Raw genomic sequence first — 26,035 nt, forward strand, 5'->3', positions numbered from 1 at the left:
TTTTTTTTTTGGATGTGGCATTGGCACAGAGATTGCCAAACAATGGTCAACCCTCAAATCCTAGGATATTTACTGGTGCCATAATTCAGGAAAGCTGCCATTAAATTAGTCAGTTCTGTAAGTAAATACCTGTCCTTCCTAAAGAGGTAGTTGTGAAACTTTGGGGACACACACTCTCTACATACAAGTGTCAGAGTTACATGCTAAACATTAACATGCTATCACAATGATATGAAAGATATATTTAAAATCACAGAACATTATAGTGTGGGTACTGTAAGAAATTACCCCTGAGTGTGAGAATAACAAAAGAACCATTAGAGCAAGAAAGAGAAGCGTGGGTGATTAAAGTCATCACAGTAGAAGAGAAGCTGAGATATGACAACAGTCTCAGTACAGCAGGTCCTAAAGATCCAAGCACAGACAAGCAGAGGTCTCCACAGATAGCTAAAATCTCAAATACAAAAAGGTTCCTTTTCCGTGAAAATGTGCACCAAAATTCATGACAACTTCAACAACATGCGTTTTGCTTGTTTTGAATTTTTTACTGAAGTATATATACTGATATACAGTATTACAGATAGAAAAGTACACTTCTCACAAGTATATAGGCTTGATGAATTTTCATAAACCAAACACACCCATGTAACCAACACCCAGGTCAAGAAACAGAACATTATCAGCATCTCTGAAGAACCCTCAAGCTCCCATCACTAGCCATGATCAAAGATTTCCAAAAATTTCATGGTAGCCTAATTTTTAAGGGTTAAGGAACATACTATGATACAAGTCTGCCCCTAGATATTTTTCTTTATTCTATCCCTTATCTTAACCACTTTTAATATTTCCTTTTCTTTCACTGTAGATTAATATATCAGTACCTTGATTTCCTTAAGACACAAACACCAATATTTATCAACAGATTGAATATCATCAACATAAATACTAAAAATGTATTGTTTTATGAAAAAAGGTATTTATAATTGTCACTTATTTATAACAGGACTAGAAAGTGAGTCAAAGCTATTGTTTGTTTATCTCAAGGATGTTACTTCATCTCTTTAAATCTCAATTTCTTCATCTATAAATACAAACCAAAATAACTTGATAGAGGGAACATCCTCCCCAGCTTCCTGCCTTAAATCATTTGGGTGTGATTTATAATATTATTTTCACAGTTCACTAAACAGATATTTATAAGCTCTACCAAAATTAACTCAGTAAAATACACCCAGATTATTAAGAACCTAACAACTGCATTCTTTATTAACTAGAATTATTTGGTACTCAGTTTGAAAGAGAATGAAGAAAATGGTGAGATAAGGCAACATCAAGGATTTAACTATTCTATTTTTTTGTGTGTGTGGAATTCTCTATTTACATGTACCAGTTAAAGAAGATAGTCAGTTGCTTGACCATATAGTCTTTCCACTAGGCTTAATAACCCTTTTGATCATAAATTTTACATTAAAGGAGTCTGTACTCTTACTTGAGAAATGAAAGATGCAGACTTTTGAAAGATGACACTGTACACAGAACCTAGTTGACAGACTTGAGGAAACTTAGGACACCTAAAGAATCAGGGACTCTTTAAGACTTAAACATTGAGGGCCCCAGAAGACACAGGATTTAAAATTTTTGTGTGTCAAAACCAAGCAGTTAAGATTATTTTATGCATTTTAACTTGATTTCAATTCATACTTACTTCTCTGACTTCCACAAGATGGTCTGGAGGTAAGTTAGTTCTTTTGTTCACTGATTGTAGTTTGGAATGTCCAACATTAAAAAAGGAAATGGCATTTTGACTGGGTCTCCTCTGGGATATAGGAGAATTACCACTAGATGCAAGTGAGAAGCTCCGTGATTTCAGAGGAGGATTATTCTATTAGACAAACAAAGAAAATCATTCCTTTTTTAAACTTCAGGTTAACCCTCAACCTATACTAAACTAGAGTCTTTTACACACAGACAGTTTTAAAAATAAATTAACCTCAAAATTCACTACAAGAATAGCTCTGAAGATGATAAAATTTAAATCCTTCAAAGTTTAAGTATTTCACACATCCCATAGTAAACTGGTAACACAGTTAGAAAATTAATTCCAGGTCTGTGCTGTCAAGAACTTTTTTTATCCACGTTAGAATGTATTAGAATAACAATAAATTTCTAATTTCAGATCTTTAAACATCACGATTGAAGCAAAAAATATACTCAGCAATACTCAATATAATGTTCTAATGTAACATTCAAGTATCTTTGAAACAAACTAGCACTTTCTGGTCACTGCCAATGCTTAGAATCTTGTAGCACAAATAAAGCTTTTATGCTGGATTTCAGACTATAGGCCTAAATCACAACTTTAAAAAATTTAGCTATGGGGAAAAACCACTAGGAAGAAAAAGAAAAGTAGGTATGGAATCCTTTAACTATGCTTCCCTATATTATTTTGTAGACATTTCTAACCTCAGATTTCAAGTACTGAGACCCTCCTTTTCATCTTAAAAAATAAAACACCCCAAAGGAGATACACAAATGGTCTATAAGCACATGAAAAGATGCTCAACATTATTAGTCATTAGAGAAATGAAATCAAAACCACAATGAAATTCTACTTCACACTCATTAGGATGGCCATAATAATTGTAAAAAAGGACAGTAACAAGTATTGGTAAGGATGTGGAGAAATTGGAACCCTCATGTATTGCTGGTGAGAACATGAAATAGCTTGACCGCTTTGAAAACCAGTTTGGCAGTTCCTCAAATAGTTAAACAGAGAACTACCATATAACCCAGTAATTCTACTCCTGGGCATAACCTAGAGAACTGAAATCATGTGTTTACACAAAAACTTGAACACAAATGTTCACAGAAGTATTATTCATAACAGCCACAAAATGTAAGCAATCCAGGGAACTCCCTGGCGGTCCAGTGGTTAGGACTTGGCGCTTTCACTGCCATGGGCCCGGGTTCAATCCCTGGTTGGGGAACTAAGATCCCGCAAGCCACTCAGCATGGCCAAAAGAAAATAAAACAGGGCTTCCCTGGTGGCGCAGTGGTTGAGAGTCCGCCTGCCGATGCAGGGGACACGGGTTTGTGCCCCAGTCCGGGAAGATCCCACATGACACGGAGTGGCTGGGCCCGTGAGCCATGGCCGCTGAGCCTGCACGTCTGGAGCCTGTGCTCCGCAACAGGAGAGGCCACAACAGTGAGAGGCCCACGTACCGCAAAAAAATAATAATAAAATAAAATAAAACAATCCAAATGTCCATCAACTGATGCATAAACAAAATGTGGTACATCCATACAACAGAGTATTATTTGGCCTTAAAAAGGAATAAAGTATGATACCTGCAATGACATGGATGAACCTTGAAAACACTGTGCTTATTGTAAGAAGCCAGACCAAAAAAGCACATATTGTATGATTCCACTTACATGAAATGTCCAGAATAAACAAATCCACTGAAACAAATTATATTAGTGTTTGTCAGGGGACTGGGAAGCGGGGACTAGGGAGTGACTGTTGATGGATATGGGTTTTCTGGAAGGTGATGAAAACGTTCAGGAATCAGACAGTTGCAACAGTTGTACAATCTTATGAATATACTAAAAACCATGAAATTGTACACTTTAAAAGGATAAATTTTACGGTATGTGAATACTATCTCAATTTTAAAATGTAAAAAAATAAGTTAAAAATCTTTTCCCACTTTTGTGCATTAATATCATATATGAATCCACATACCTTGCCAATAGCTTCAGTGTGGTGTTGTGTACATATCTGAAGTCTGCTAACCCAATGCTGTCGCTCTTTAGCATCTGTGGCTGATAAAAAGTATCTACAAGTTATTCACTTTTATATTTATTTTTAGAATACAATTAATTGTCTATAGCATGAAGAACAGATCACTGAAAATCAGGGATTGGTCTTACTCTCCCTAGAGCAAATGTCCCTGACCGGAGGGAGGTAGGAAAGAGGCCAAAGCATCAACCTTGTTAGGTAACACCATAGCTGGATGTGGATACATTAGGAGGATAAATTACATGCAGCTAGGTGGGCATATGACATGTCTTAACTTTCTCATAAAAATATGCTCTTCCTTAAAGAAATAACCTTTATTAAGCATTTAATGTATCCTCAGTATATTCCTTCAGACCTCTAGAAGCATGCTCAATTAGGGTTATCATTATACTTTATATGTATTAATTAAATAAAAACAGAAACTTTATATATACAAATTAAATGTATCTAAACAGAAGTTATACTTTATTTTAATGAATATGAGCATTTTAATAAATCTCAATTATGTACATTAGTCACTAAAAACCACAGAGCATACCAACCAAATCAAGAAAGGGGGTGAAATACAAATCCATGGAAGACATAAAAAAAAATTTAAAGAAGTCTATGTTTTTAGAGTTTTCAGTAATCAGGATTTCCTCTACACAAATTTCTTAGAGGGCCCAATTTTAAACAGACTTGTTCACTGTGCCACTTAAAAAAAGTCACAAATTAAAACAGATTTCATAAATCCTTAAAGCAATTCCAAGGTTTAAAATATTGTATCTATATCATCAATGACAGCAGTTTCTACTTCCAAAACCTAAATGAAAGCAGGGAAGTATACCAACTTCTCAAGGAAGAAGAAAATCACACTATTAATTCTCATATTTCAGTCATACCTCTGAGTTTATACTGTTCCCCACTGGCAGCATTTACAGTGAAGGTGTGAGAGTCCTCATCACTGGGTGATATTACAGCTCCTGCAAGCTGCAAAGTACCTCTGGGTTTTTGATTTCTAGACTGTTCATTCACAAAGTACTCCAATAGCCCAGCTTCATTGTTTAAAACAAAAAACCTGTAATGATTTTTAAAAAGGTCACAATTTTAAAATATTTCCCCTAGTCAAACTAAAGCAAACCAAATTTTAATCACACATTTTTGAGTTTTTGCTATAAATAAAATTCAAAAGCATCTCAAGAAGTACTTGGAAACACTAGATTGAATTTCCTAGCAGTAAATGTTATTGAAAAATTGAATGAGTTTAATAAAAGATATAAAACCTTCAGCTGTGAAAGAGGCATTTAATAGGGAAGAGGCATACTAGACAATGCAAAAAGGAAACAGAGATACAGTATCCTTTCAGAGGAAGATTTCTCTCCAGAATTCATTAACAGGGAGGGTAAGTTGCCCAAGACAAATGGTAGTGCAAATTTTTATTTAAAATTCACTGGAAACAAATCAAAGCATGAGCTCTGAAGTTAACAAATGCTAGGTAAGAAATGAATCTGATTTAAGATTTAATCAGTGAAATAAACAATAAGAATAATGCCAAGGTATTAAGATTTTGTGAACATAACATTAAATAGGTCACAACTAAAGATTACTTATCCTCTTTAAAAATGAAAAAGCTGCAACTGGAGATGCAGAAACAAGGAACTTGAAACTAAATGATGAAATACTGATACACTTTGGAAAAGAATTTGATGTTCTGATTTGGTTTTAGATTAACTACTTTAGGAAATATGTTAATTCGGATTCCAATTTAAGTAGTGCAATAGTTCTTTTCTTTAGGGAAAAAAACCCAAAAAGTTTCTGTTTCAAAAAGTTAATGTTTGGGTTTAGAGCAATTTGGCATTCGACATGTTAGTGTGTTCTGTAATAGAACCAGGTAGACAATTTAATCCAGTTCAAGTTCCTAGAAGATACTGTCTTAAGCAACATGGCAACCATATCAACCATACCAAACTGGAAGAGAATGGGATCAGCCTTTTATTCAGGGAAAGAAAAAGAAACAATGAGAAGAAAATACAAGTCGAAAGCGGATGCCTGAAAACGGAGATGGGAAAGCAAGACTATTTCTCATTCGTCTTTTAGCATGCTTGTGATTTTAAAAATTATGTTCACATATTCTGATGATATTTGATAAATTAATTTTAATATTTTTGAGAGCTTTAAACCTCCATTTCTTTAATTACTAGAGGAGTTAAACATTTTTCAATGTGTTTATTGACCATCTGTAGTTCTACTTAGTGAACTGCCCCTCACATTTCTGCCTATTTTTAAAAGGGTTGTTTAACATTATTTTCCCTAAGAGTTGAAGAGATTATTTTAATTAACACAAAAATAGCCACTGAAATCATCTTAAATTCCTAAAACATATGAAGTGTCCTTAGTAATCTGCCATGGTCTGAATGTGTCCCTGCCAAAATTCACATGTGGAAATCCTAACTGCTAAGGTAATGATATTAAGAGATGGGGCCTTTTGAGAAGAGATCAGGTCATAAGGGCGTAACACCCTCATGAATGGGATCAGTGCCTTTATAAAAGAGACCCAAGGGACTTCCCTGGTGGTCCAGCAGTTAGGACTCGGTGCTTTCACTGCCATGGGCAGGGGTTCAGTCACTGGTTGGGGAATTAAGATCCCTGCAAGCCATGCAGTGAGGCCAGAAAACAAGAAAAAGAGAGAGACCCAAGAGAGCTCCCTTGGCCCTTTACAGCCATGTGAGAATACAATGTGAAGTCTGCGATCCAGAAGAGGATCCTTTCCTGACCATGCTGGCACCATAATCATGGACTTCCAACCTCTGCAACTGTGAGAAATAAATTTCTGTTGTTTATAAGTTATCCAGTCGGTGACATTTTGTTATAGCAGCCTGAACAGACTAAGTCATGAATCTACTACAAAAAAATTCAGCAAGCAAATGGAAGGGGTCTGTTAGCAAGAAAGCAGTCTCTTGAATATACTAAAAATCATTGAGTTGTACACTTCAAATGGGCACTACATCTCAATAAAGCTGTGAACAAAGGAACAAATGAACAAACAAACAAACAAGCAATAAGGAAAGGAACAAACGAAGGAAACGAGAAAAGAAAGAAATCTCTTCTGACTGCTCTAAGCAATAAGCACAATTCATTTCAAACAGTCAAAGGAAAAAGACCGGTCTCTTCTCTTACAAGCAGTCACTTCAAAGAAAATTTAGAGAATAACATGTTTGGAAATCTCAAGTTTGCTGTGAACACATATTTCTTATCCCAAAAGCATTACCGTAAATTTACAACATGGGAGGTACTCACCTAGATATACAAAAGGAGGGATTGGTAAAATGATAGAAATGAGCCAATAACTGAATACCTTTCTAACACCAAGATAATGTTATGGACCCACTGGCAATAATAGAGCCCTTTGGGCTGTCTTTCATCATACATGAATTAATTCAAATGTTCTTCCTTCACCACTTCTCTGGAGATATTTTACAAGATGTATAGATTGGGGACAGAGAGACAATCCACATAGTGAGGAAACTTAATAAAGCTATTTTGCCCAGAAGGGTACAAGACTCTTGATTATAGTATTTTTATCAAGTTGGCCTAACCAAAAAGCTAAAGAAATGCAGAAACAAAGACTTAAGATTCAGCATCTATCTTTACATGCAGAAAAGTCACCTACGTTGTTAAAAGGAAAATTAAATAATTGTTTATTTTTTGCAACTTCAAAACTACAGACTGTCAGTTTGAGAAAATGACTAATCTTCAGAATAGCCCACAACTTAAGGTGAAGTATTATCAAACGGAACTTTAATCTAAAAAATATTCTGACTTGGAAGTATGTCTTATGATGGCAAAAATCAACTTTAGTGAAGATTCTGGATGGAAGGGCACCCATGTGCTTTGCTCTGACCATCCTAGACTTCAGCGCTGAGCATGTATAGAACTCCTAAGCCAACTGGGTAGTGATCTCATCTTCAGGAATTAGAGTTGAAAGTGAAAGGAAGTGGGTTCAAGAGAGGATCTTGCTCATTCCTAGGGTACTACATTCCAAAGCAAGCAGTTATTTATAGAGTACGCCCATGCTGGATTTTTCCAAGCTGCTCTAAGTTGCCCTTAGTCAAACAGAAATGGATTGCAGGGAAACTGCCTTGAATATCTGGCACAGGTGCAATGCTTTTGTTACTTAAGCTTTATCTGCAGCACAGGTACAAAGTGGCTAGGCCTGCCAAAGGAACTGAGCTCTAAGCCTAAGGCCCTTTAACATGGTCTTAAACTTTCTGTTCCTCTTTTATCATTCAATCTGCACATTCCAGCCTGACAACCCAGTATATCTCTGCTGTGCCACAAGCCTCCAGCCAGGTTGGCAGAAAATGGAAGTTTTTTCTGAAGTGGTCTTGCAGCAATCAAGTTGACAAGCTGAGACCTCTCTGATGGGGCAAGTTGGTAAAAGATTCTGTGTTCTCAGTGGCAAACAGGGATGGGTTGTCTTCATCCCCACTTCCTGCTGCTGCTAAAACTAGCCTTTTAGACAGCTGGAGGGATCACATGGGCAGAGGCAGTGCCCCTCCCTAAACTGGAACTTTGGCTTGGGTCTCTTAGCTAACTCCTCAGGCAACCAGTGGCCAATGGATCTTTTTGGAAGGCTCCCTCATGCAATGACACAAACACCTGCCCCTTCTCCCCATGGTCTCAAGTTGCCACTGACCTGAAATGCCATCATTAACATATATTAAATCTTATAAGCTTGGGTATATTTTGGAGCTTTCTTACTCTGTTCCACTTCTGAGACTTTCTCAATAATATAATATGAATGAAAGTTGTTAATGTCATGGGGGAGAAAAGTTAACCTATTTCCCTTTTTAAAAAGAGAACAAAGAATAGTGCTAAAAGCAGAGTGACATAAATTTTTAAAAATATATATTTTATATGTCATTTAAATGTATAAGCTTTTAAAAAATTACATAAAAACTGAGGTGGGAAAATGCAAAATGAAAAGGCTCCCTTGACTTTGCTCTTCTTTTAAAAAAAAAAAAAACTGAGAACCTTAGAGAACTACCCTTTTCACTTCAACAGGAATGATTCCCTTCTATGTGTTCACATCCAGCTTTGACCTCTCATATGACCTCCAACTTCCTGCATATCACTCCTATTTGAAAGCCCTACTGTTACTTCAAACTAAACATGGCCCAAACTGCCTTCTCTTTTAATAAATCACATGTTCATCACAGCGCTTCAACTATTTTTTGAAAGTCTGAAAACCATTCTTTCATATACTATGTCCCATTTTCTAGTTGTTTAAGGTAAAATGCAAATTCAGCTCCAGTTATTCCATCATGCTTTTGACCTAGCCGAAAGCAGAGGTCTCCAAATGACATGTGAATAAGAAGCAGCATGTTATAATGCCAAGAACATAGACTTCAGAGTCAGAACTATTTGGGTTCAAATTCTAGCTTTAACATTTGTAAATTTAAAATCCACAATGAGATACCACTTAACACCCATTAGGATGGCTATTATTAAAAAAACAAAACAAAACAAAAAAACCCACAGAAAACAGAAAGTAACAAGTGTTGGGAAGATGTACAGAAAGTGCAAGTCCTGTGCATTGCTGGTGGGAATGTAAAATGGTGCAGCTGCTATGGAAAACAATATGGAGATTCGCCAAAAAGTTAAACACAGAATTACCATGTGATCCAGCAATTCTATTTCTGGGTATATACACAAAAGAATGAGAGCAGGAACTCCAACAGATATTTTGTACACCAATGCTCACAGCAACATTATTCACGATTAGCCAAAAGGTAGAAGTAACCCAAATGTCCACTGACAGATAACTGGATAAACAAAATGTGGTATATACATACAAGGGACTACAATTCAGCCCTAAAAAGCTAGGAATCTTGACACACGCTACATAGGTGAAACTTGAGGACATTATACTAAGTGAAATAAGCCCATCACAAAAGGACAAATATTGTATGATTCCACTTTCATAAGGTACCTAGAGTAGTCAAATTCATAGAGAGAGAAAGTAGAATAATGGTTGCCAAGGACTCAGGGCAGGGGGAAATGTGGAATTATTGTTTAATGGATACAGAGTTTTAGTCTGAGAAGATGCAAAAAGTTCTGAGACGAATGAAAGTGACAGCTGCATAACAATGTGCATGTATTTAATGCCACTGAACTGTATACTAAAAAATGTTTAAAATGGTAAATTTTATGTTATGTTTATTTTACCACAATAAAAAAAAAGGTTTAATACCCTGCCCTACAACTACCAATTCCACACAGTATTTAAGATAGCTGGCTTTGCTACTTATTGAGTGCTTGTCTGACCTTCGGCTGGTTATTTAAACTCTCCAAGGTCCCAGAGAACTTTTGAGAATCCTGAACAGGCACCTAATACAAATATCTTTGCCGTCTCCAAACCACCCTAAAAGCCTCACCACTGCAAGTATGCATAAGGCAAGTGGACAAATGATTCTAACTTCTGAGGCATTTGGAGGCTGCAATTTGGACAGATGTTAACTCCTCCTACCCCTTAAAAAGGAGAAGAAAGTCATTAGACTTTTAGAAAAAACATGGTAAATCTTTCTCTAACATGTTTCCCAGCCATATTTGTACTGAAGTAATATCAGAATATAAAATTATCAGCCCCATTTCTGGTCTCTTGGGAGAGAGATGTGACAGAATAATCACACTTACCTGTACTGCCACCCAGTGACAAGGTTGGTGTACTTCATTAAATAGCCATACACACTTTCCATGTGATCACTGTTTCAAAAAGATCAGAAAGGGCCAAAGTCAGTGAAAATTAGAAGAAATTCCAGGAAGTTAACTGTACAGTTTAAAAAATAGCTGTAGGGACTTGCCTGGTGGCACAGTGGTTAAGAATCTGCCAGACAATGCAGGGGACATGGGTTTGAGCCCTGGTCCGGGAAGATCCCACATGCCATGGAGCAACTAAGCACGTGCGCCACAACTACTGAGCCTACGCTCTAGAGTCCGTGAGCCACAGCTACTGGGCCTGAGCGCCACAACTACTGAAGCCCACGTGCTTAGAGCCCATGCTCTGCAACAAAAGAAGCCACTGCAATGAGAAGCCCACGCACTGCAACCAAGAGTAGCCCCCGCTCACCGCAACTAGAGAAAGCCTGCGCGCAGCAACGAAGACCCAATGCAGCCAAAAGTAAATAAATTAATTAATTAATTAAAGAAAAAAAGCTGTAGACACATACTTTTCTACAAATACTTCAAACTTACTTCAGAAGTAAAATTTATAGGTTAACAAATAGAGCTATTTAATCCCCCATATTTCATACCCATAGGACTTTACCAGAGTTCTTCAAAGCAAGTGTAATCCCCCATAAATCACTATACAATATTCATATATAAAGTCATTATATATGTATAAAATTACATAAATATGAAACAAATATACTATACATATAATTATAAATAAAAATATTTTATAACTTAATTCAATACTAAACAAAGAAAATCCAGTTTTATGGTTCTAGAATAAACTAAAGAAGGTCTCCAGGTTGAATAGTTCTTCCTCAATCTGGTGGGACATGTTATGTCTTTGATTCTTTGGGCTTTCAAAATGAAGATCCTGTTTTTGATGAGTATGACACCTCACTCCCACTCCCCCACCCCAGATAGGCATGCGGCAAAGTGCTCATTGCAAGTCTTACCACTGGAAAGATTTATTTGGGACCTGTGTCGTTAGCCTTACTGAAAGTGAGTTTCTTTACCTCCTGCCCCCTTTTTCTATTTATCAGAAATGTTCTGTTACAGTGGTTCATAGAAAATGCAGTATCTTATTGATACTTTGTTTCCAATATTTTAAGGTTCCTTATACTTATGAAAAGATATTAAAGCTTCACCTACATTGATGTATCTTTTTGATATATGGGCTTCATTTTTCATTTTGTAACTTACATTAAGAATTCTTTTTAAACTCATCTACTCTAAAGTTTTAACTTTAAACTATAAGATGCAAATGATATTAAACATTTATTTTCTCTACCAACCCTGAATCACAGAGCTTACTTGGTAAAATTTCAGCTAACCAGCATCTAGGAAATGGAAAGTATAAGACAACTGGCAACCTTTAAAACATGGATATCAAAAGCAAAATCAAGAGAGAGCTGACACAACCAACAGAACAAACATTTTTTAAGACTTAGGTTGATCTGAATGACAAATGAAAAGAGATGAAGATAAAGATACTCTCTTACACAAACACACAACAAAATGCCCAAACTGACTATAAGATTCTAGTAGCTATTATTACTGGAGAGCAAGTAGGAGAATGCCTCAGGGATAAACTCAATGTTGGGTGCCCTTCTAATCTCATTTCTTCAAAGTGCTTGGAAGTTGGGTGCCCTTCTAATCTCATTTCTTCAAAGTGCTTGGAAATAAAGAACTGATCCCATGACTGAGTATATGTTACTTTTTTTTCTGTACTTTTCTTCCATTCTAAGGCTGGCAAACAACACTGTTTACTAATATTAAGTGAAACGGCTCGTGTCCTTTTGGTTTCATACAGTCACTAATCTCAAGAAGACAAAGGCTGTCAACCTCTAAACTGCCAACCCAAAGTTATGATAAGTATACATGTATTCTGTCATGTTAAAACTGACAGTACCATTTGAATTCTCATTTCAGTAATTTCTAAAACCCCCATCTAGAGGAAGGATTCTTCTCTAGAAACCCAACCCATTGGATTTTTGCCCTACTTCCAGCCCTATGTCACAGCAAAGCTATTTCTTTCAGTTCCACTGGTACTTGAAAAGGCAGAGATTTCTAGTCTGGCACTCATGTTTTCCCCAGGCTTCAGGCTTAAACAGCTTTTGCGGGCCAGAGGAATCCCAATGCCCCTGGACTCTGCCCAAAAATAATTTCCCAAAGAGTTCCTAATCTGTTTTAGATATTTAACATAGAGCTTAGCTGTCTTGAACTGTTCTTGTCCTCAAAACTTATTCCTTCACTTATATATGGAATCTAAAAATAAAAACAAAAAACCCCCAAAACTCATAGAACAGATTAGTGGCTGCCAGTGGTGGGGGTGGGAGGTGAACAAAATGGGTGAAGGTGATCAAAAGACACAAACTTGCAGTTATAAAATAAGTCAGTCCTGGGAATGTTATTTATAGCATGGTGACTATAGTTGATAATATTGTATATTTGAAAGTTGCTAAGAGAATAGATCTTAAAAGTTCTCATCATAAGAAAAACAAAGTGTAACTGTGTAGTGATGAATGTTTTTTAAAATTTTTATTTATTTTTTATTTATTTATTTTCTGCTACGTTGGGTCTTCATTGCTGTGCACGGGCTTTCTATAGTTGCGGTGAGCAGAGGCTATTCTTCGTTGCAGTGCGCGGGCCTCTCACTGCAGTGGCTTCTCTTGTTGCAGAGCACGGGCTCTAGGTGCGCAGGCTTCAGTAGCTGTGGCACGTGGTCTTGGTAGTTGTGGCTCGTGAGCTCTAGAGCGCAGGCTCAGTAGTTGTGGCGCATGGGCTTAGTTGCTCCACGGCATGTGGGATCTTCCGGGACCAGGGCTCGAACCCGTGTCCTCTGCATTGGCAGGTGGATTCTTAACCACTGCGCCACCAGAGAAGCCCAGTGATGCATGTTAACTAGACTTATTGTGATCATTTTGCAACATATAAAAAAAATTATATTGTGCACCTAAAACTAATGTTATATATCAATAATATCTAAATTTTTAAAAAACCTTATTCTTGGTCTATTTTGTCCTGTAGCTTCATAACCTGAATATTTATTTACACTCTGTACCAATCCACAAAAGGCCTAGGGTGTCACATAACCTAAATTAAATATTTCTCCAAAGTACCCAAATATTCCATAATTCAGCATTTTAAATTTTCCCCTTTAATCTAGGTTCTCTACACCAAGCTTTCATTCCTAGATAAGAATCATTTCATAGCTATTAGCATGCTATAAAAACATTACAACTCAGTTATAGTTCAATTCCTCTGGTTCTAGGACTATATATATTCTTCAAATGGATATGTGAACTGTGCAGAGAATGTTTATTAAACTTCAAATAAACTATCTACAACTGAGAAAAACAAAATCTTCATTTCAAAGCAATCAAAGATTATGCCTCATGTCCCTTATTTTTGTTTAGTCCCTCATATTATTAAAGGTATTCCTCATTTTGGTCATATCTAAGTTATTTATATCAGTCATTTAATGACTATCAATGAATTTTTAAGAGTATAATTTCAGTAGCATCATTCATTAAATAAAATGAACGTGTATCCTCATATTCCACAGTACAGTAATGTTTTATGTTTAATTTTTAGTGTTTTAATATTTTTGATACTTGCATCTAAAGAGTTAACCTTCTCACAAAAATCACAAGCGGGATACTGACATGGTTCATTTGGTAGTAGCATAAAGCCAGCTTCAAAAGAAACAAATTCAAATATGTACTTATAAACTGCTGGCCTGCTTTTACTACAGAAAACAGACATCTGAGGTTACAAAGAACCAACTGAAGAGCAATCCATTCTTGGAACAGCTGGTTGCACTGTCCCTCTCTCATCCTTCCCCTTCTCTAGTCAGTGCAACCAGCTGATGTGGAACCACTGTGCCATCTGGTGGCCAGCATAAAAACATCTTTCGTGAACATCTTTCGTTCCCTCTCCTTTCTTCTCTCTACTTCCTTATAGTTATTATGTAGTACTTCTAACACTCATGCTTTGCTCCTATTTAAAATGTGTAAATTTAATAGAAGATTTACCTGTTAATATGAATAAAACCTAGTTGTTAAAGTGGGAATATACCATATATCTGATTATATCATACTAATATTCTGTGTTCTATGAATTAGAGATGACGGTCCAAAAGACTAATACACAGAAAAATAAGCTATGAAAAAGTTAATTTCTTCTTCAGTCCTTCAGCAACTCCACCACTCAACAAATTGCGTATATTCTGATCTTGTTAACGTTTTATTGAAATTAGCGCTAGAAGCTGATAGTCTATAAATACAGTTGATTAACTGAACTATATGCCAAGTGGCATTATTCTGTTTGAGGTTCATCACCTCCTAGGTATCTTAACAGTGACTGCTTCAATTCCTAACTCTTCATTACTATAACACACATTTCTTAACCCTTCTTTATCAGACTTAAGGAAGATATGCAGAAGCTTTTAAAATTAAACTACTTTTTCACCAACATTGAATTCAGTTAAAAAAGTCTGTTTCCATGGTTAGACCCCGGTAGACTAAACCCTGTATTTTGAGAACAGAGGTTCCGATCAATATTATATGTAGAGAAACGGCAAGAACCTTGGAAGCCACAGAGACTGTTCTATTCTTCACTGATTTTCTTTCTTCATTTATTTTTAAATGTTAAGCATTTATTTGTATTTTAATAAAAACAAAATTAAATAATATATAAAATTAAATATGTGAAAATTAAACATAGTTTTAAAATGAAAAAATAAAATAAAATTAAGCCACTTTTTTTAACAGTTTCACATCCTTTTATTTCAGTTCAACACTATTGCTCAGTACCTTCTAAATGAAAAGCACTCTGAAAATCCACAGAAAAGGATGGGGAAGTAAAAAAGGCGATTCCTCTCCATCCCAAATCCATTACCTAATATAAAAAAAATGTACCTCCTTGAAGAAAAAGACAATGACCCACTGGAACTCTCTGCTTTTAGCTGTCATACAAATGAAAAGGGTAGTTTTTCATTTGTAGAAAGGGTAGAATCCTGTGTTAAAGACACAGGATTCATTAAACAAAGACACAGGATTCAATAGTGATTAGGTTGAAATGATGGACGGGACTTGACTTATCAGATGTGGAATGAGAGTGAGAGAGAAGGGACAAGGGGAACACCCAGATTTCCAGCTGGCACAACTGTGTAGATACAAACAAACGCCTTTATGGGGATCATAAAGGAAGTTTTGGATTTGTTCCAATTTAACATGTTGAATTTAAGGGACCTGTGGGACATAACACAGGGAGATATGCAATAAGGTAGCACAATTTGGACTGAACATACAGATTTTGGTAGTGATCAGCATATAAGCATGTAACTGGTATTTGAAATGATGAGAGTAAAGAAAATCACCTAGGAAATATTATAAAATGACAAGAGAAGGGACAGAGTCTAAGAGAGAACCCTAAGGAAAAGTTTTAAAGCAAGAGGAGTACAGAGAGGAGATAAGTAGATAAGTAGTAGGAAGAAAATCAGGAATATTTCAAGTAAGTTTTTGGTCAAGAATGTTTAATACTATTGAGGGGTGAAGGAAGATGAAGACTGAGAAGTTTCTATTAGAGTTAACAACCAAGGGAATCCCCTGACAGTCCAGAGGTTGGGACTCGGTGCTTTCACTGCTGTGGCCCCTAGGACCCCACAAGCCGTGAGGCACAGCAAAAAAAAAAAAAAAAAAGATTTAACAACCAAGAGATAACAGTTCCAATTTAATGATGAAGGCAGAGCCAGATGGCAATAACTGAAGAGAGACTGGGAGAAAGAGAAGTGGTTAAGGTGATATTATGGGCTTAAGGCAACGGTAGCTGTAAGTGCCTGACAGGCAGGATATAGTAACGAGAAAAAGGCTCACCACAACTCAGGAGAGTGATAGAAGGAAATGGGGGAGAGGTGGGCTCCAGAGCCCAGGTAGAGGAATTAGAGATGGATACCTTAAGGCATTTAATTACAGGCAGAAATTTATGCAAGCTGTAGTAAAGGAGGTGCCAGTCAAGCCACAGTTCAAAATTCCTACTTTCTACTAGGCAAGAACTATCCTCCAAAAAGGCTTAGTTTTGGTTCATTACCTTGTAACATAAATAGCATGAAGGGAGGGAGCAGTCTGCTTGGCTGAGGAAAAAGCAACTGACAACAGATGGGAATGACTGCAACACATGTACCTCCTGGCGCTGTAAAAAGATATTCCACAGAGCAGTGACTGCTTCTTACTCATCCTAGCAGTCCACGCAGCACCTAGTGTATAGCCTGGGATATAAACAGGTGCTCAATACATCTCCACTGAATGAATTAGGCAATGGGAAGACAGAAGCAGAATTTTTCTATAAAACCACAAGACAACTGAGTAGCCTGCAAAAAAACCCAAAACAACAAAAAAACAAAAAACAGCAACAACAACTCAATTCACAGCCTGTATACTCAAATAAATCCCAGCTAAAACTAATTCTAATTTCAACTGTGTCTTAATCTATACCAAAAAGTATACAAGTCAAGGGAGACTTCCTCCCTTCTGCTAAGAGTCTTAAAAATGTTAATGCTCGCTGGTCCAAGAACTTCACTTCTAGGTATCCAGACAGACGATTAGAAATGTAGACAAACATAATATGCAAACATGTCCAATGTAGCACTATTTATAATAGTAAAAAAAATTAAGTGAAGAGACAAGGAAATGAATGGAGAGGAAAGGAAGAAAAACAAATAAGCTAAATGAATGGCATTAAGAAAATGATTAAGAAATATGATAGAATAGTATTCACCAATTAAAATGTTTATGAGTTTCTAACAACATGGGGAAACGCTTATTAATAGCACTAAAAGTACAGGTTACAGAATTTTATATAGTGTGTAAAATATATGCACAGAACAAAAGTACACAAAACAGTTAACTGTGGTTATCACTGGATGGAAGAATTATGAATGATTTAATTTGCTCCCTTTACTGTTTCACATTTTCCAATTTTAATATATTATTTTTATAATCAAACAAAACATTTTTTAAATGTTCAATTACATTGACTAGGTGGGACAGTCCAGGCACAGAGCTATTTACACTTATTAATAGGTATGGATTAAATTTTTTAAAACTTTCCCATGTGACTATATGAGCATTGCTCTTTTGGGATGTAGAACTGTGTTTCCTAAAAACCCTTACTTCTCAAATTAGGTTACACATATCCAAAACTGGGCTAGATGGCTAGGAGAACGGGGTAAAACTAGACTATCTTTCTAAAGCAAATTTACTTGACTATAAGAAGTTAAAGGCTTTTTAATGTCAAAACTCACATAAATGTTAAGAAACTTGCTCCCTCCTCACATATTTCCATGAGGAGGACTTCTCCAGAGAGCTCCTGTCCTTCTCTCCCCAGCCTTCCCCTCACTCTTTCCATAGCTGGGTATGAATGAATGGCTCAGCCCGTTCTGGGCTCTCTTCTTTGTATCTGCCTGCCTACCCAGAGAAGATATTTTCATCTGCTCTGATGGAAATAAGACCTGAGTATTCCAAGCTGCTTGTGACGAGGTAGATAGGCATGACTAATTACAGGGTGAAATATTAGCTAACCTATTTAACCCATGTTAAAGGCACTTTCTTCAGTGAGTTTTTCCAGTAATAAAACAATTTCTTCACACCCATTAGTATGGCTATTATCAAAACCAAAACCAAACCAAACCAAACAAAACAGAAAATAACAAGTGTTGGTAAAGATGTAGAGAAATTAGAACTCTTGTGCATTGCCGGTGCAACTGTAAAATGGTTCTGCCACTGTGGAGAACAGCATCACGGTTCCTCAAAAAGTTAAACATAGAACTACTATATGATCCAGCAATTCCAATTCTGGGTATATACACAAAAGAATGAAAGCAAGAACTCCAACAGATAAAAATGTTCACAGAAACATTATTCACAACAGCCAAAAGGTAGAAACAACACTGGATAGTCCCATGTAAATCAATGAAGCTAGAACACACCCGCACACCATACACACAAATAAACTCAAAATGGCTTAAAGACTTAAATATAACACAAGACACCATAAAACTCCTAGAAGAGAACATAGGCTAAACATTCTGATATAAATTATACCAATGTTTCCTTAGGTCAGTCTCCCAAGGCAACAGAAATAAAAGCAAAAACAAACAAATGGGACCTAATCAAACTTACAAGCTTTTGCACAGCAAAGGAAACCATAAGCAGACTGCTCCCTCCCTTCATGCTATTTATGTTACAAGGTAATGAACCCAAACTAAGCCTTTTTGGAGGATAGTTCTTGACTAGTAGACAACCTACGGACTGGGAGAAAATATTTGCAAATGACACAAATGACGAGGGCTTAATTTCCAAAATATACAAACAGCTCCTACAATTCAATAACAAAGAAACAAACAACCCAATCAAAAAATGGGCAGAAGACCTAAAAAGACATTTGTCCAAAGAAAACATACAGATGGCCAATAAGCACATGAAAAGATGCTCATCATCGCTAATTATTAGAGAAATGCAAATCAAAACACCACTTCATACCAGTCAGAACGGACATCAGCAAAAAGTCTACAAATAATAAATGCTGAAGAGGGTGTGGAGAAAAGGGAACCCTTTTACACTGTTAGTGGGAATGTAAATTGGTGCTGCCACTATGGAAAATAGTACAGTGGTTCCTCAAAAAACTAAAAATAGAGTTGTCATATGATCCAGCAATCCCACTCCTGGGCATATATCCAGAGAAAACTATAATTCGAAAAGATACATGCACCCCTTATGTTCTCTTTCTCAACTGGTCCTGAACTCATGATATTATTTATAGACCTCTGAAAAACCCAATAACAAATATATTACAGAGTAGAATATAAAATCCTCATGAATTTTGAAGATACTACAGATAACTCCCAAGAAAGTGATATCAGCCATGGGCTGCTTTAAATCACAAACTGCATCCACTGGGGGTACCTACTGTCTTATGCAGTTAAGAGAGATTTCATGAAGAAAGTTCGAGAAGCACAGCTGTAAAATGGTTGCCTATACGGACCAAAAACAGAAGAAGTCCAATATATAATCTGATTGTTACAGACAACTAAATTTGAGAAATCCCTCATGCAGATAATTGGCCATGTGAAGATGGGACAGAAGAAACTTCTACATGGAAAAGCAGAAAGTCAATTCTAACGCTTCCAGAAAGTTAGGAAGTGGTTTATTATAATGGGAAAAGCATGAGCTTAACACACACACAGGTTTGAATCCCAGTGTGACTTTACGCAAGTAACACATCCGGTCCTATGTGTCTTTATCTGTAAATGCGGATAAGAACATCTAACTTCAGATTTATAATGAGGAAACAGGAAGAGATAATATATTTCAACCCAAATATATTTGAAGTACCTTTCAACATCGTAAATGCTCAGCAAGTATTGGTTTTCTCCCACTCCAGGGAGTCGATTCCTTTGTGGGGAAAGGGCTCATTTTCTAGATCAGTTCTTTAGATCTCTCTTACCTTGTCAGCCTGACATTTTCAAGTCAGAATGATGGGACCTAAAAAGCCCTGAGTCTCCCACTTCTTTATTTAAAAAAATAATTATTGTATTTTTCCAGTAAGTATTTTGTCAAGAACTATGAAGGGTCTGAGATGTCACCCTATTTGTAAGCTAACAAGTTAGCTTGCCAGTTTCACGGATGTTGGCAGGATACATGAAACTCGTAAGTCAGAGACAAAAGACTTCAGTAGTCACAGCAATATCAGCAGACAGATCATAAGCCCAATCACACAGGGCAATGCAGAGAGGGCAGGAGATGCCTGCACATGTGGTAGGTTGTGGTACAGAAAAGGAACCCTGAGTGTAGGGAACCCAAATCTTTTAAGGACAGTAAGTCTACCTGACCTCCATGGCAAGGAGACATGATGTTTATTATATCAGACAGTAAACAAACCTGACTTTTGCTCAGGAGGGAAATACTATCTCTAACCTTCAAGACTGTTTGCTATACAAATATTTTGGAAAAAACAGTAAAGAACAAAGGAGAGTCAGTACCTCTGCTAACAACACAGGCAGAAACATGAGAGACCCATTAAGAACTGTCTCCTAATGAGTATTACATACATATACTGAAAAGTTTCTTTCCTTTTTTTTTCAATAAATTTATTTATTTATTTATTTTGGCTGCATTGGGTCTGTGTTGCTGTGCGTGGATTTTCTCTCGTTGCAGCGAGCGGAGGCTACTCTTCGTTGTGGTGCACAGGCTTCTCATTGCGGTGGCTTCTCTTGTTGCAGAGCACAGGCTCTAGGTGCACAGGCTTCAGCAGTTGTGGCATGCGGGCTCAGTGGTTGTGGCTCGCAGGCTCTAGGCACGCGGGCTTCAGTAATTTTGGTGCACAGGCTTAGTTGCCAGGGAAGTCCCTACAGTCAAAAGTTTCTTATCCAACCTTGTCTTCCAGCCACCAGTTCCCCTCCTCAGAGACAAGCGCTTCTCTCAACTTTTTATGTATCTCTTCAGAGATATTCTATGTACCTACAAGTGTGGACGTGCGCACAGGAGCACACACACACACTTTTTTTTTAAATGGTTGTGATTAGGGACTTCCCTGGTGGTCCAGTGGCTAAGACTCCGTGCTCCCAAAGCAGGGGGCCCAGGTTTGATACCTGGTCAGGGAACTAGATCGCACATGCCGCAGTAAGAGTTCACATGCCTCAACTGAAGATCCCACACGCTTCAACAAAGATCCCACGTGCTGCAACTAAGACCCAGGGCAGCCAAAAAAAAAAATGGTTGAGATTACATACACTGTACCTTGCTTTTTTCAGTTTTCTTAGGGATGATTTCATTTTGGTCTAATTCATTCTAGCATCTGTATAGTAATCCATTGCAAAGCAGTATTACTAGTCCCCCTAGTGATGGACATTTGCTTCCAGGCTTTTATTATTACAAACAATACTGTAACAAAACAAGTTACACATATATCTTTGAGTACATCTGTGAAAAATGAAATTGCTAGGTGAAAAGTACATGCATTTTTAATATTTATAGATATTGCCAACCTGCTCTCCAAAGGCTACAACTAATATAACTCCCACCTTTCAATATAAAAAAAGGGCCAGTTTTCTCATACCAGCCTATAGCACCATTGTTGGCCAACAAAAATAGGGTGAATTTTTACCTATAAACAGGACTTCCAGACATTACTAGTGGACTTTTCAATACCGCTTATGTTCAAAATTAAGTTTCTAAAGCTTAAGTGTGAGGTAGTGTTATACTGTGGAATGCACACCTAAAAGGGATGGATAAAGGACCTAGTTCTGACTTTCCCACTGACTAACACCATGAATGAGGCTGACCAAATCACTTAATTTCTCTGGGCCTCAGTTTTCTCATGCTTTAGTTAGATGACCCTTTAAATCTAAAATGTGTGTACATTACTCATTACTCAAAATTCTAAAGGTTTTTTTCTCAAAAGAAAATTATTTCAAAAGGAAAGTTTGCAAATAAGAACAACATCATATTTCACATTTAAAATTTTTAGAGAAAAGTAGGACATTTTTTCTTGTTCACATAGCAGCATTTACTTATCCCCCATATACTCTCAAAAGGTCTTCGCAGTAAGCCATTTCAATGAGACCAAGACAGCACAGACCAAGAGAACAGCAGGGTACTAAAGTCCACTGCCACCCTCCCTATCTGTATGTCTATTTTCTCCTTCTCTTTTTGTATGTACCTCTCTCTGGTTTTAAACCATACTTGGTTCCAAAAACACATTTAGAGTAACATTTAATTTCTGTATAATTCAAGAAAGAATGTTTTCTTCCCTTGTGCTAATTCTTTCAAAATTGAAAGTATAAAGAAAAAGCAGAAAACCATTTCCCTTCCTCCACATTTGAATAAAAAAGGGGGAAAAAAGGTGACAATCACACAAGAAGCACCAAGCAATGTTCATTTTCATATATATATACATATATATATATAACCTGACTAAAGAGTTGATTCTTCTTTTGAAAATTTTACACTTATTGCCTAAGTAACAACAAATTCAAACGCTCAAGTTTTTTCCTTAAAGAACCTATAAATATTAATTATTCAAAAAACAACACAAAATTTTAAAAGTTCATTCTACTACTTAAATAAAAGAAAAATCTGGGCACTCCCTGGCAGTTCAGTGGTTAGGACTCTGCGCTCTCACTGGCAAGGGCCCAGGCTCGACCCCTGGTCGGGGATCTAAGATCCTGCATGTTGCCTGGTACAACCAAAAAACTAAATAAATAATCTTTTTAAATAATAGTTTCATCGTAATTTTTGGTGGAGATACATATATATATATATATATAATCTTCAAACTCTCTATTACTACTAGGAAGTGGATTACCTCCCAATTACAAATCTGTATAATCAAATGATTCCATATCTTGTATAAATATAAAATCACATGACATTTTAAAAATATGACTTCAAAACATACAATGTATACTCTAAGATGAAGCCATGTCTCTGAGCTACCAAGAGTATAATAAGAAAAAAAAATTTTAAAGGCATAAGTATATTTTGTATAGACTCTTCCCAATTGCTGATTTAAACTAATTCACGATTTACCATGATAGCAAAACAGGATAAAATCCCACTCAGAGGCCGTCGCTCTCCAACACCAGTGCCAGCTCTAGCTTGTTGAGCACCAGCCAAAGAAGGTGGGTAAGTAAGAGGTCTCTATACCATGGCTCATACAAAGCTGCCTGCCTGCAAATCCACCAGTGGTAAAGCACTCAGGAAGCAGGATTACAAAAGCCGCTCGCAAGAGTGCGCCCTCTACTGGAGGTGTGAAGAAACCTCATCGTTACAAGCCTGGTACCGTGGCACTTGGTGAAATCAGACATTATCTGAAGTCCAGAGAACTTCTGATTGGCAAACTTCCCTTCCAGCCTCTGGTGCGGGAAATTGCTCAGGACTTCAAAGCAGATCTGCACTTCCAGAGTGCAGCTACTGGTGCTTTGCAGGAGGCAAGTTAGGCCTATCTGGTTGGCCTTTTTGGAAACACAAACCTGTGTGCTATCCATGCCATAACAATTATGCCAAAAGACATCCAGGGCTTCCCTGGTGGCACAGTGGTTAAGAATCCACCTGCCAATGCAGGGGACATGGGTTCCATCCCTGGTCCGGGAAGATCCCACATGCCCGGGAGCAACTAAGCCCGTGTGCCACAACTACTGAGCCTGCGCTCTAGAGCCTGTGAGCCACGACTACAGAACCTTGCGTGCATACAGCCCATGCTCCGCAACAAGAGAAGCCACTGCAATGAGAAGCCCGCTCACAGCAAGGAAGACCCAACACAGTCGAAAATAAAATAAATTTATTTTTTAAAAAAACTTAGCTGTTAATTGCAGAAGGGATTTATTCATTAAAAAAAAAAAAGACATCCAGCTAGCATGCCGCATATATGGAGAATACATGCTTAAGAATTCACTATGATGGGAAACCTTTCATTCTTCTAAAAAAAAAAAAAATCCTCTTCTTCCTGTCACTGGTAGTTCTGAACATTAGATATTTTTTTCCCCTGGGGTCCAAAGGTACGTAAGTATATGATGGCTAGTGGAAAAATAGGGGACAGTAATCAGGTATTGGCAGTTTTTCCATTTTCATTTGTGTGTGATTTTTTTTAATGATTTAATTTTATTTATTTTTGGCTGCATTGGGTCTTCGTTGCCGCACACAGGCTTTCTCTATTTGTGGCGACCAGGGGGGCTACTCTTTGTTGCGGTGGGCGGGCTTCTCCTTGCAGTGGTTTCTGTTGTGGAGCATGGGCTCTAGGCGTGTGGCCTTCAGTAGTTGTGGCACATGGGCACTAGAGTACAGGCTCAGTAGTTGTGGCACGAGGGCTCAATAGTCGTGGCTGACGGGCTCTAGAATGCAGGCTCAGTAGTTGCAGTGCATGGGCTTAGTTGCCCCACTGCATGTGGGATCTTCCCAGACCAGGGCTCGAACCCATGTACCCTGCATTGGCAGGCTGATTCTTATCCACTGAGCCACCAGGGAAGTCCCTGAATTTTTAATATAAATGTGGGGACATAAAGCATTAATGCAACTCAGAATGTTTCAGTGAACAAGTTTCAGCAGTTCAACTTTATTATAATCATAAATAAACCTGTTAAATTTTTCTGCAAAAAAAATCTCATTCAGAATTTAATACTAAAACCTCACTCATAATAAAAAAAAGAATCAAAATAAAACTACACTGAAGTACCATTTTTTAACCTATTAAACTTTTAGATTTTTGCCAATCTAATAACACATTACGCTGAAGAGGCTGATGGGAAATAAGCACTCAATCATTGCCACTGTACACCCCAATGAGGAGAAATCTGATGATAACTACTATCAAAATTACAAATTGACTCAGTAATTCCAATGCCTGGGTATTTTTCCCACAGATATATTCATATGCTTGTGAAATGTGCAGAAGGTTATTCACTGCATCATTATTTATAATAGCAAAATTTTGGAAACAAATTAAATGTCCATAGATAGGGAACTTATTAAAGGTGGACTGAATTGTGTCCCTACAAAATTCATATGTTGAAGTCCTAACGCCCAATGTGATGGTATTTAGAGATGGGGCCTTTGGGAGATGCTTAGGTACAGACTGGGGCCCTTATGATGAGATGTGCCCTTACAAGAAAAACCAGAGAGCTCTCTCACACCTCTCTCTCAACCTCTCTCTCTCTCCCCCACGTTCCCCCCACCACCATGTGAGCCCACAGTGAGAAGCTCCCCCAGCCCACCCCTCTGCCATGTGAGGATACAGTGAAAAGAAGGTCATCTGCACACCTGGAAGACACCCTCACCAGAACCTGACAATGCTGGCACCCTGATCTCAAAACTTCCAGCCTCCACAACTGTGAGAAAATAAATTTGTTGTTTAAGCCATCCAGAGTACAGTATTTTGTTATGGCAGCCTGAACTAATATTACATACATATATGTGTGTGTGTGTATGTATGTATATACATACATACACACACACACATAGTATGATATCATTTGTGATACAGTTAAAAGTGGGGCAAATGTATACTGTATTTACTTAATTCTTTTTAAAAAAATCTCTGAAAGCACACACAGGAAGCCAAGAGTGTGTACCCTCTATTTTTAGGTGGAAGGAGTCCTGAGCAGGTGGAGGATCGGGTGGAAGGAAGATTTTCATTACACACCTTTTAATATTTTTTTGGATCAAGTGAACATATTACCTATTCCCCAAAATTAAATTAAAAATACTTTTCATTTATGTTAGTTATAATGTGAAACATCTACAAAATTGTTAAACAAGTAATTCTTTATAGAATTGAGGGTATAGGCTCAGGCAGTATATTAAAAAGGCCTCTATCAAGGTTAGGAAACCTGTTCCAGAAGCAACATTGGTGGCATTTCATCTCACCATTTATATCATTTTCATTCTGTCCCTTTCTTCCCTCCCTCACTCCCTCTCTCTCCCTCTGTCTCTCTTTGCTATGTCCTTTTTCTGTCCCTGTTTTCCC

At 37.2% G+C, this 26,035-nt stretch overlaps 1 protein-coding gene across 2 annotated transcripts in view; it reads right to left on the reverse strand.

Annotated features, from left to right (window-relative positions):
- The window catches only part of OSBPL11 (oxysterol binding protein like 11), a 98,855-nt gene that overhangs the window by 62,593 nt on the left and 10,227 nt on the right, over positions 1 to 26,035 (reverse strand). The window contains exons 2-5 of one of the 2 annotated variants that reach the window (XM_027107125.1): positions 10,478 to 10,546; positions 4,684 to 4,859; positions 3,746 to 3,825; positions 1,706 to 1,882 (exon numbers count right to left, since the gene is read on the reverse strand). In XM_027107125.1, coding sequence (XP_026962926.1) covers positions 1,706 to 1,882; positions 3,746 to 3,825; positions 4,684 to 4,859; positions 10,478 to 10,546 — 502 coding nt within the window. The remainder of the gene's footprint in view (positions 1 to 1,705; positions 1,883 to 3,745; positions 3,826 to 4,683; positions 4,860 to 10,477; positions 10,547 to 26,035) is intronic. The other variant, XM_027107132.1, reaches the window with a different exon arrangement.

Source organism: Aethalodelphis obliquidens, unplaced genomic scaffold (genome assembly GCF_003676395.1).
Source record: "Aethalodelphis obliquidens isolate GAN/ISIS:26980383/991018 unplaced genomic scaffold, ASM367639v1 scaffold1, whole genome shotgun sequence".
In the NCBI taxonomy this organism is placed as follows: domain Eukaryota; kingdom Metazoa; phylum Chordata; class Mammalia; order Artiodactyla; family Delphinidae; genus Aethalodelphis; species Aethalodelphis obliquidens.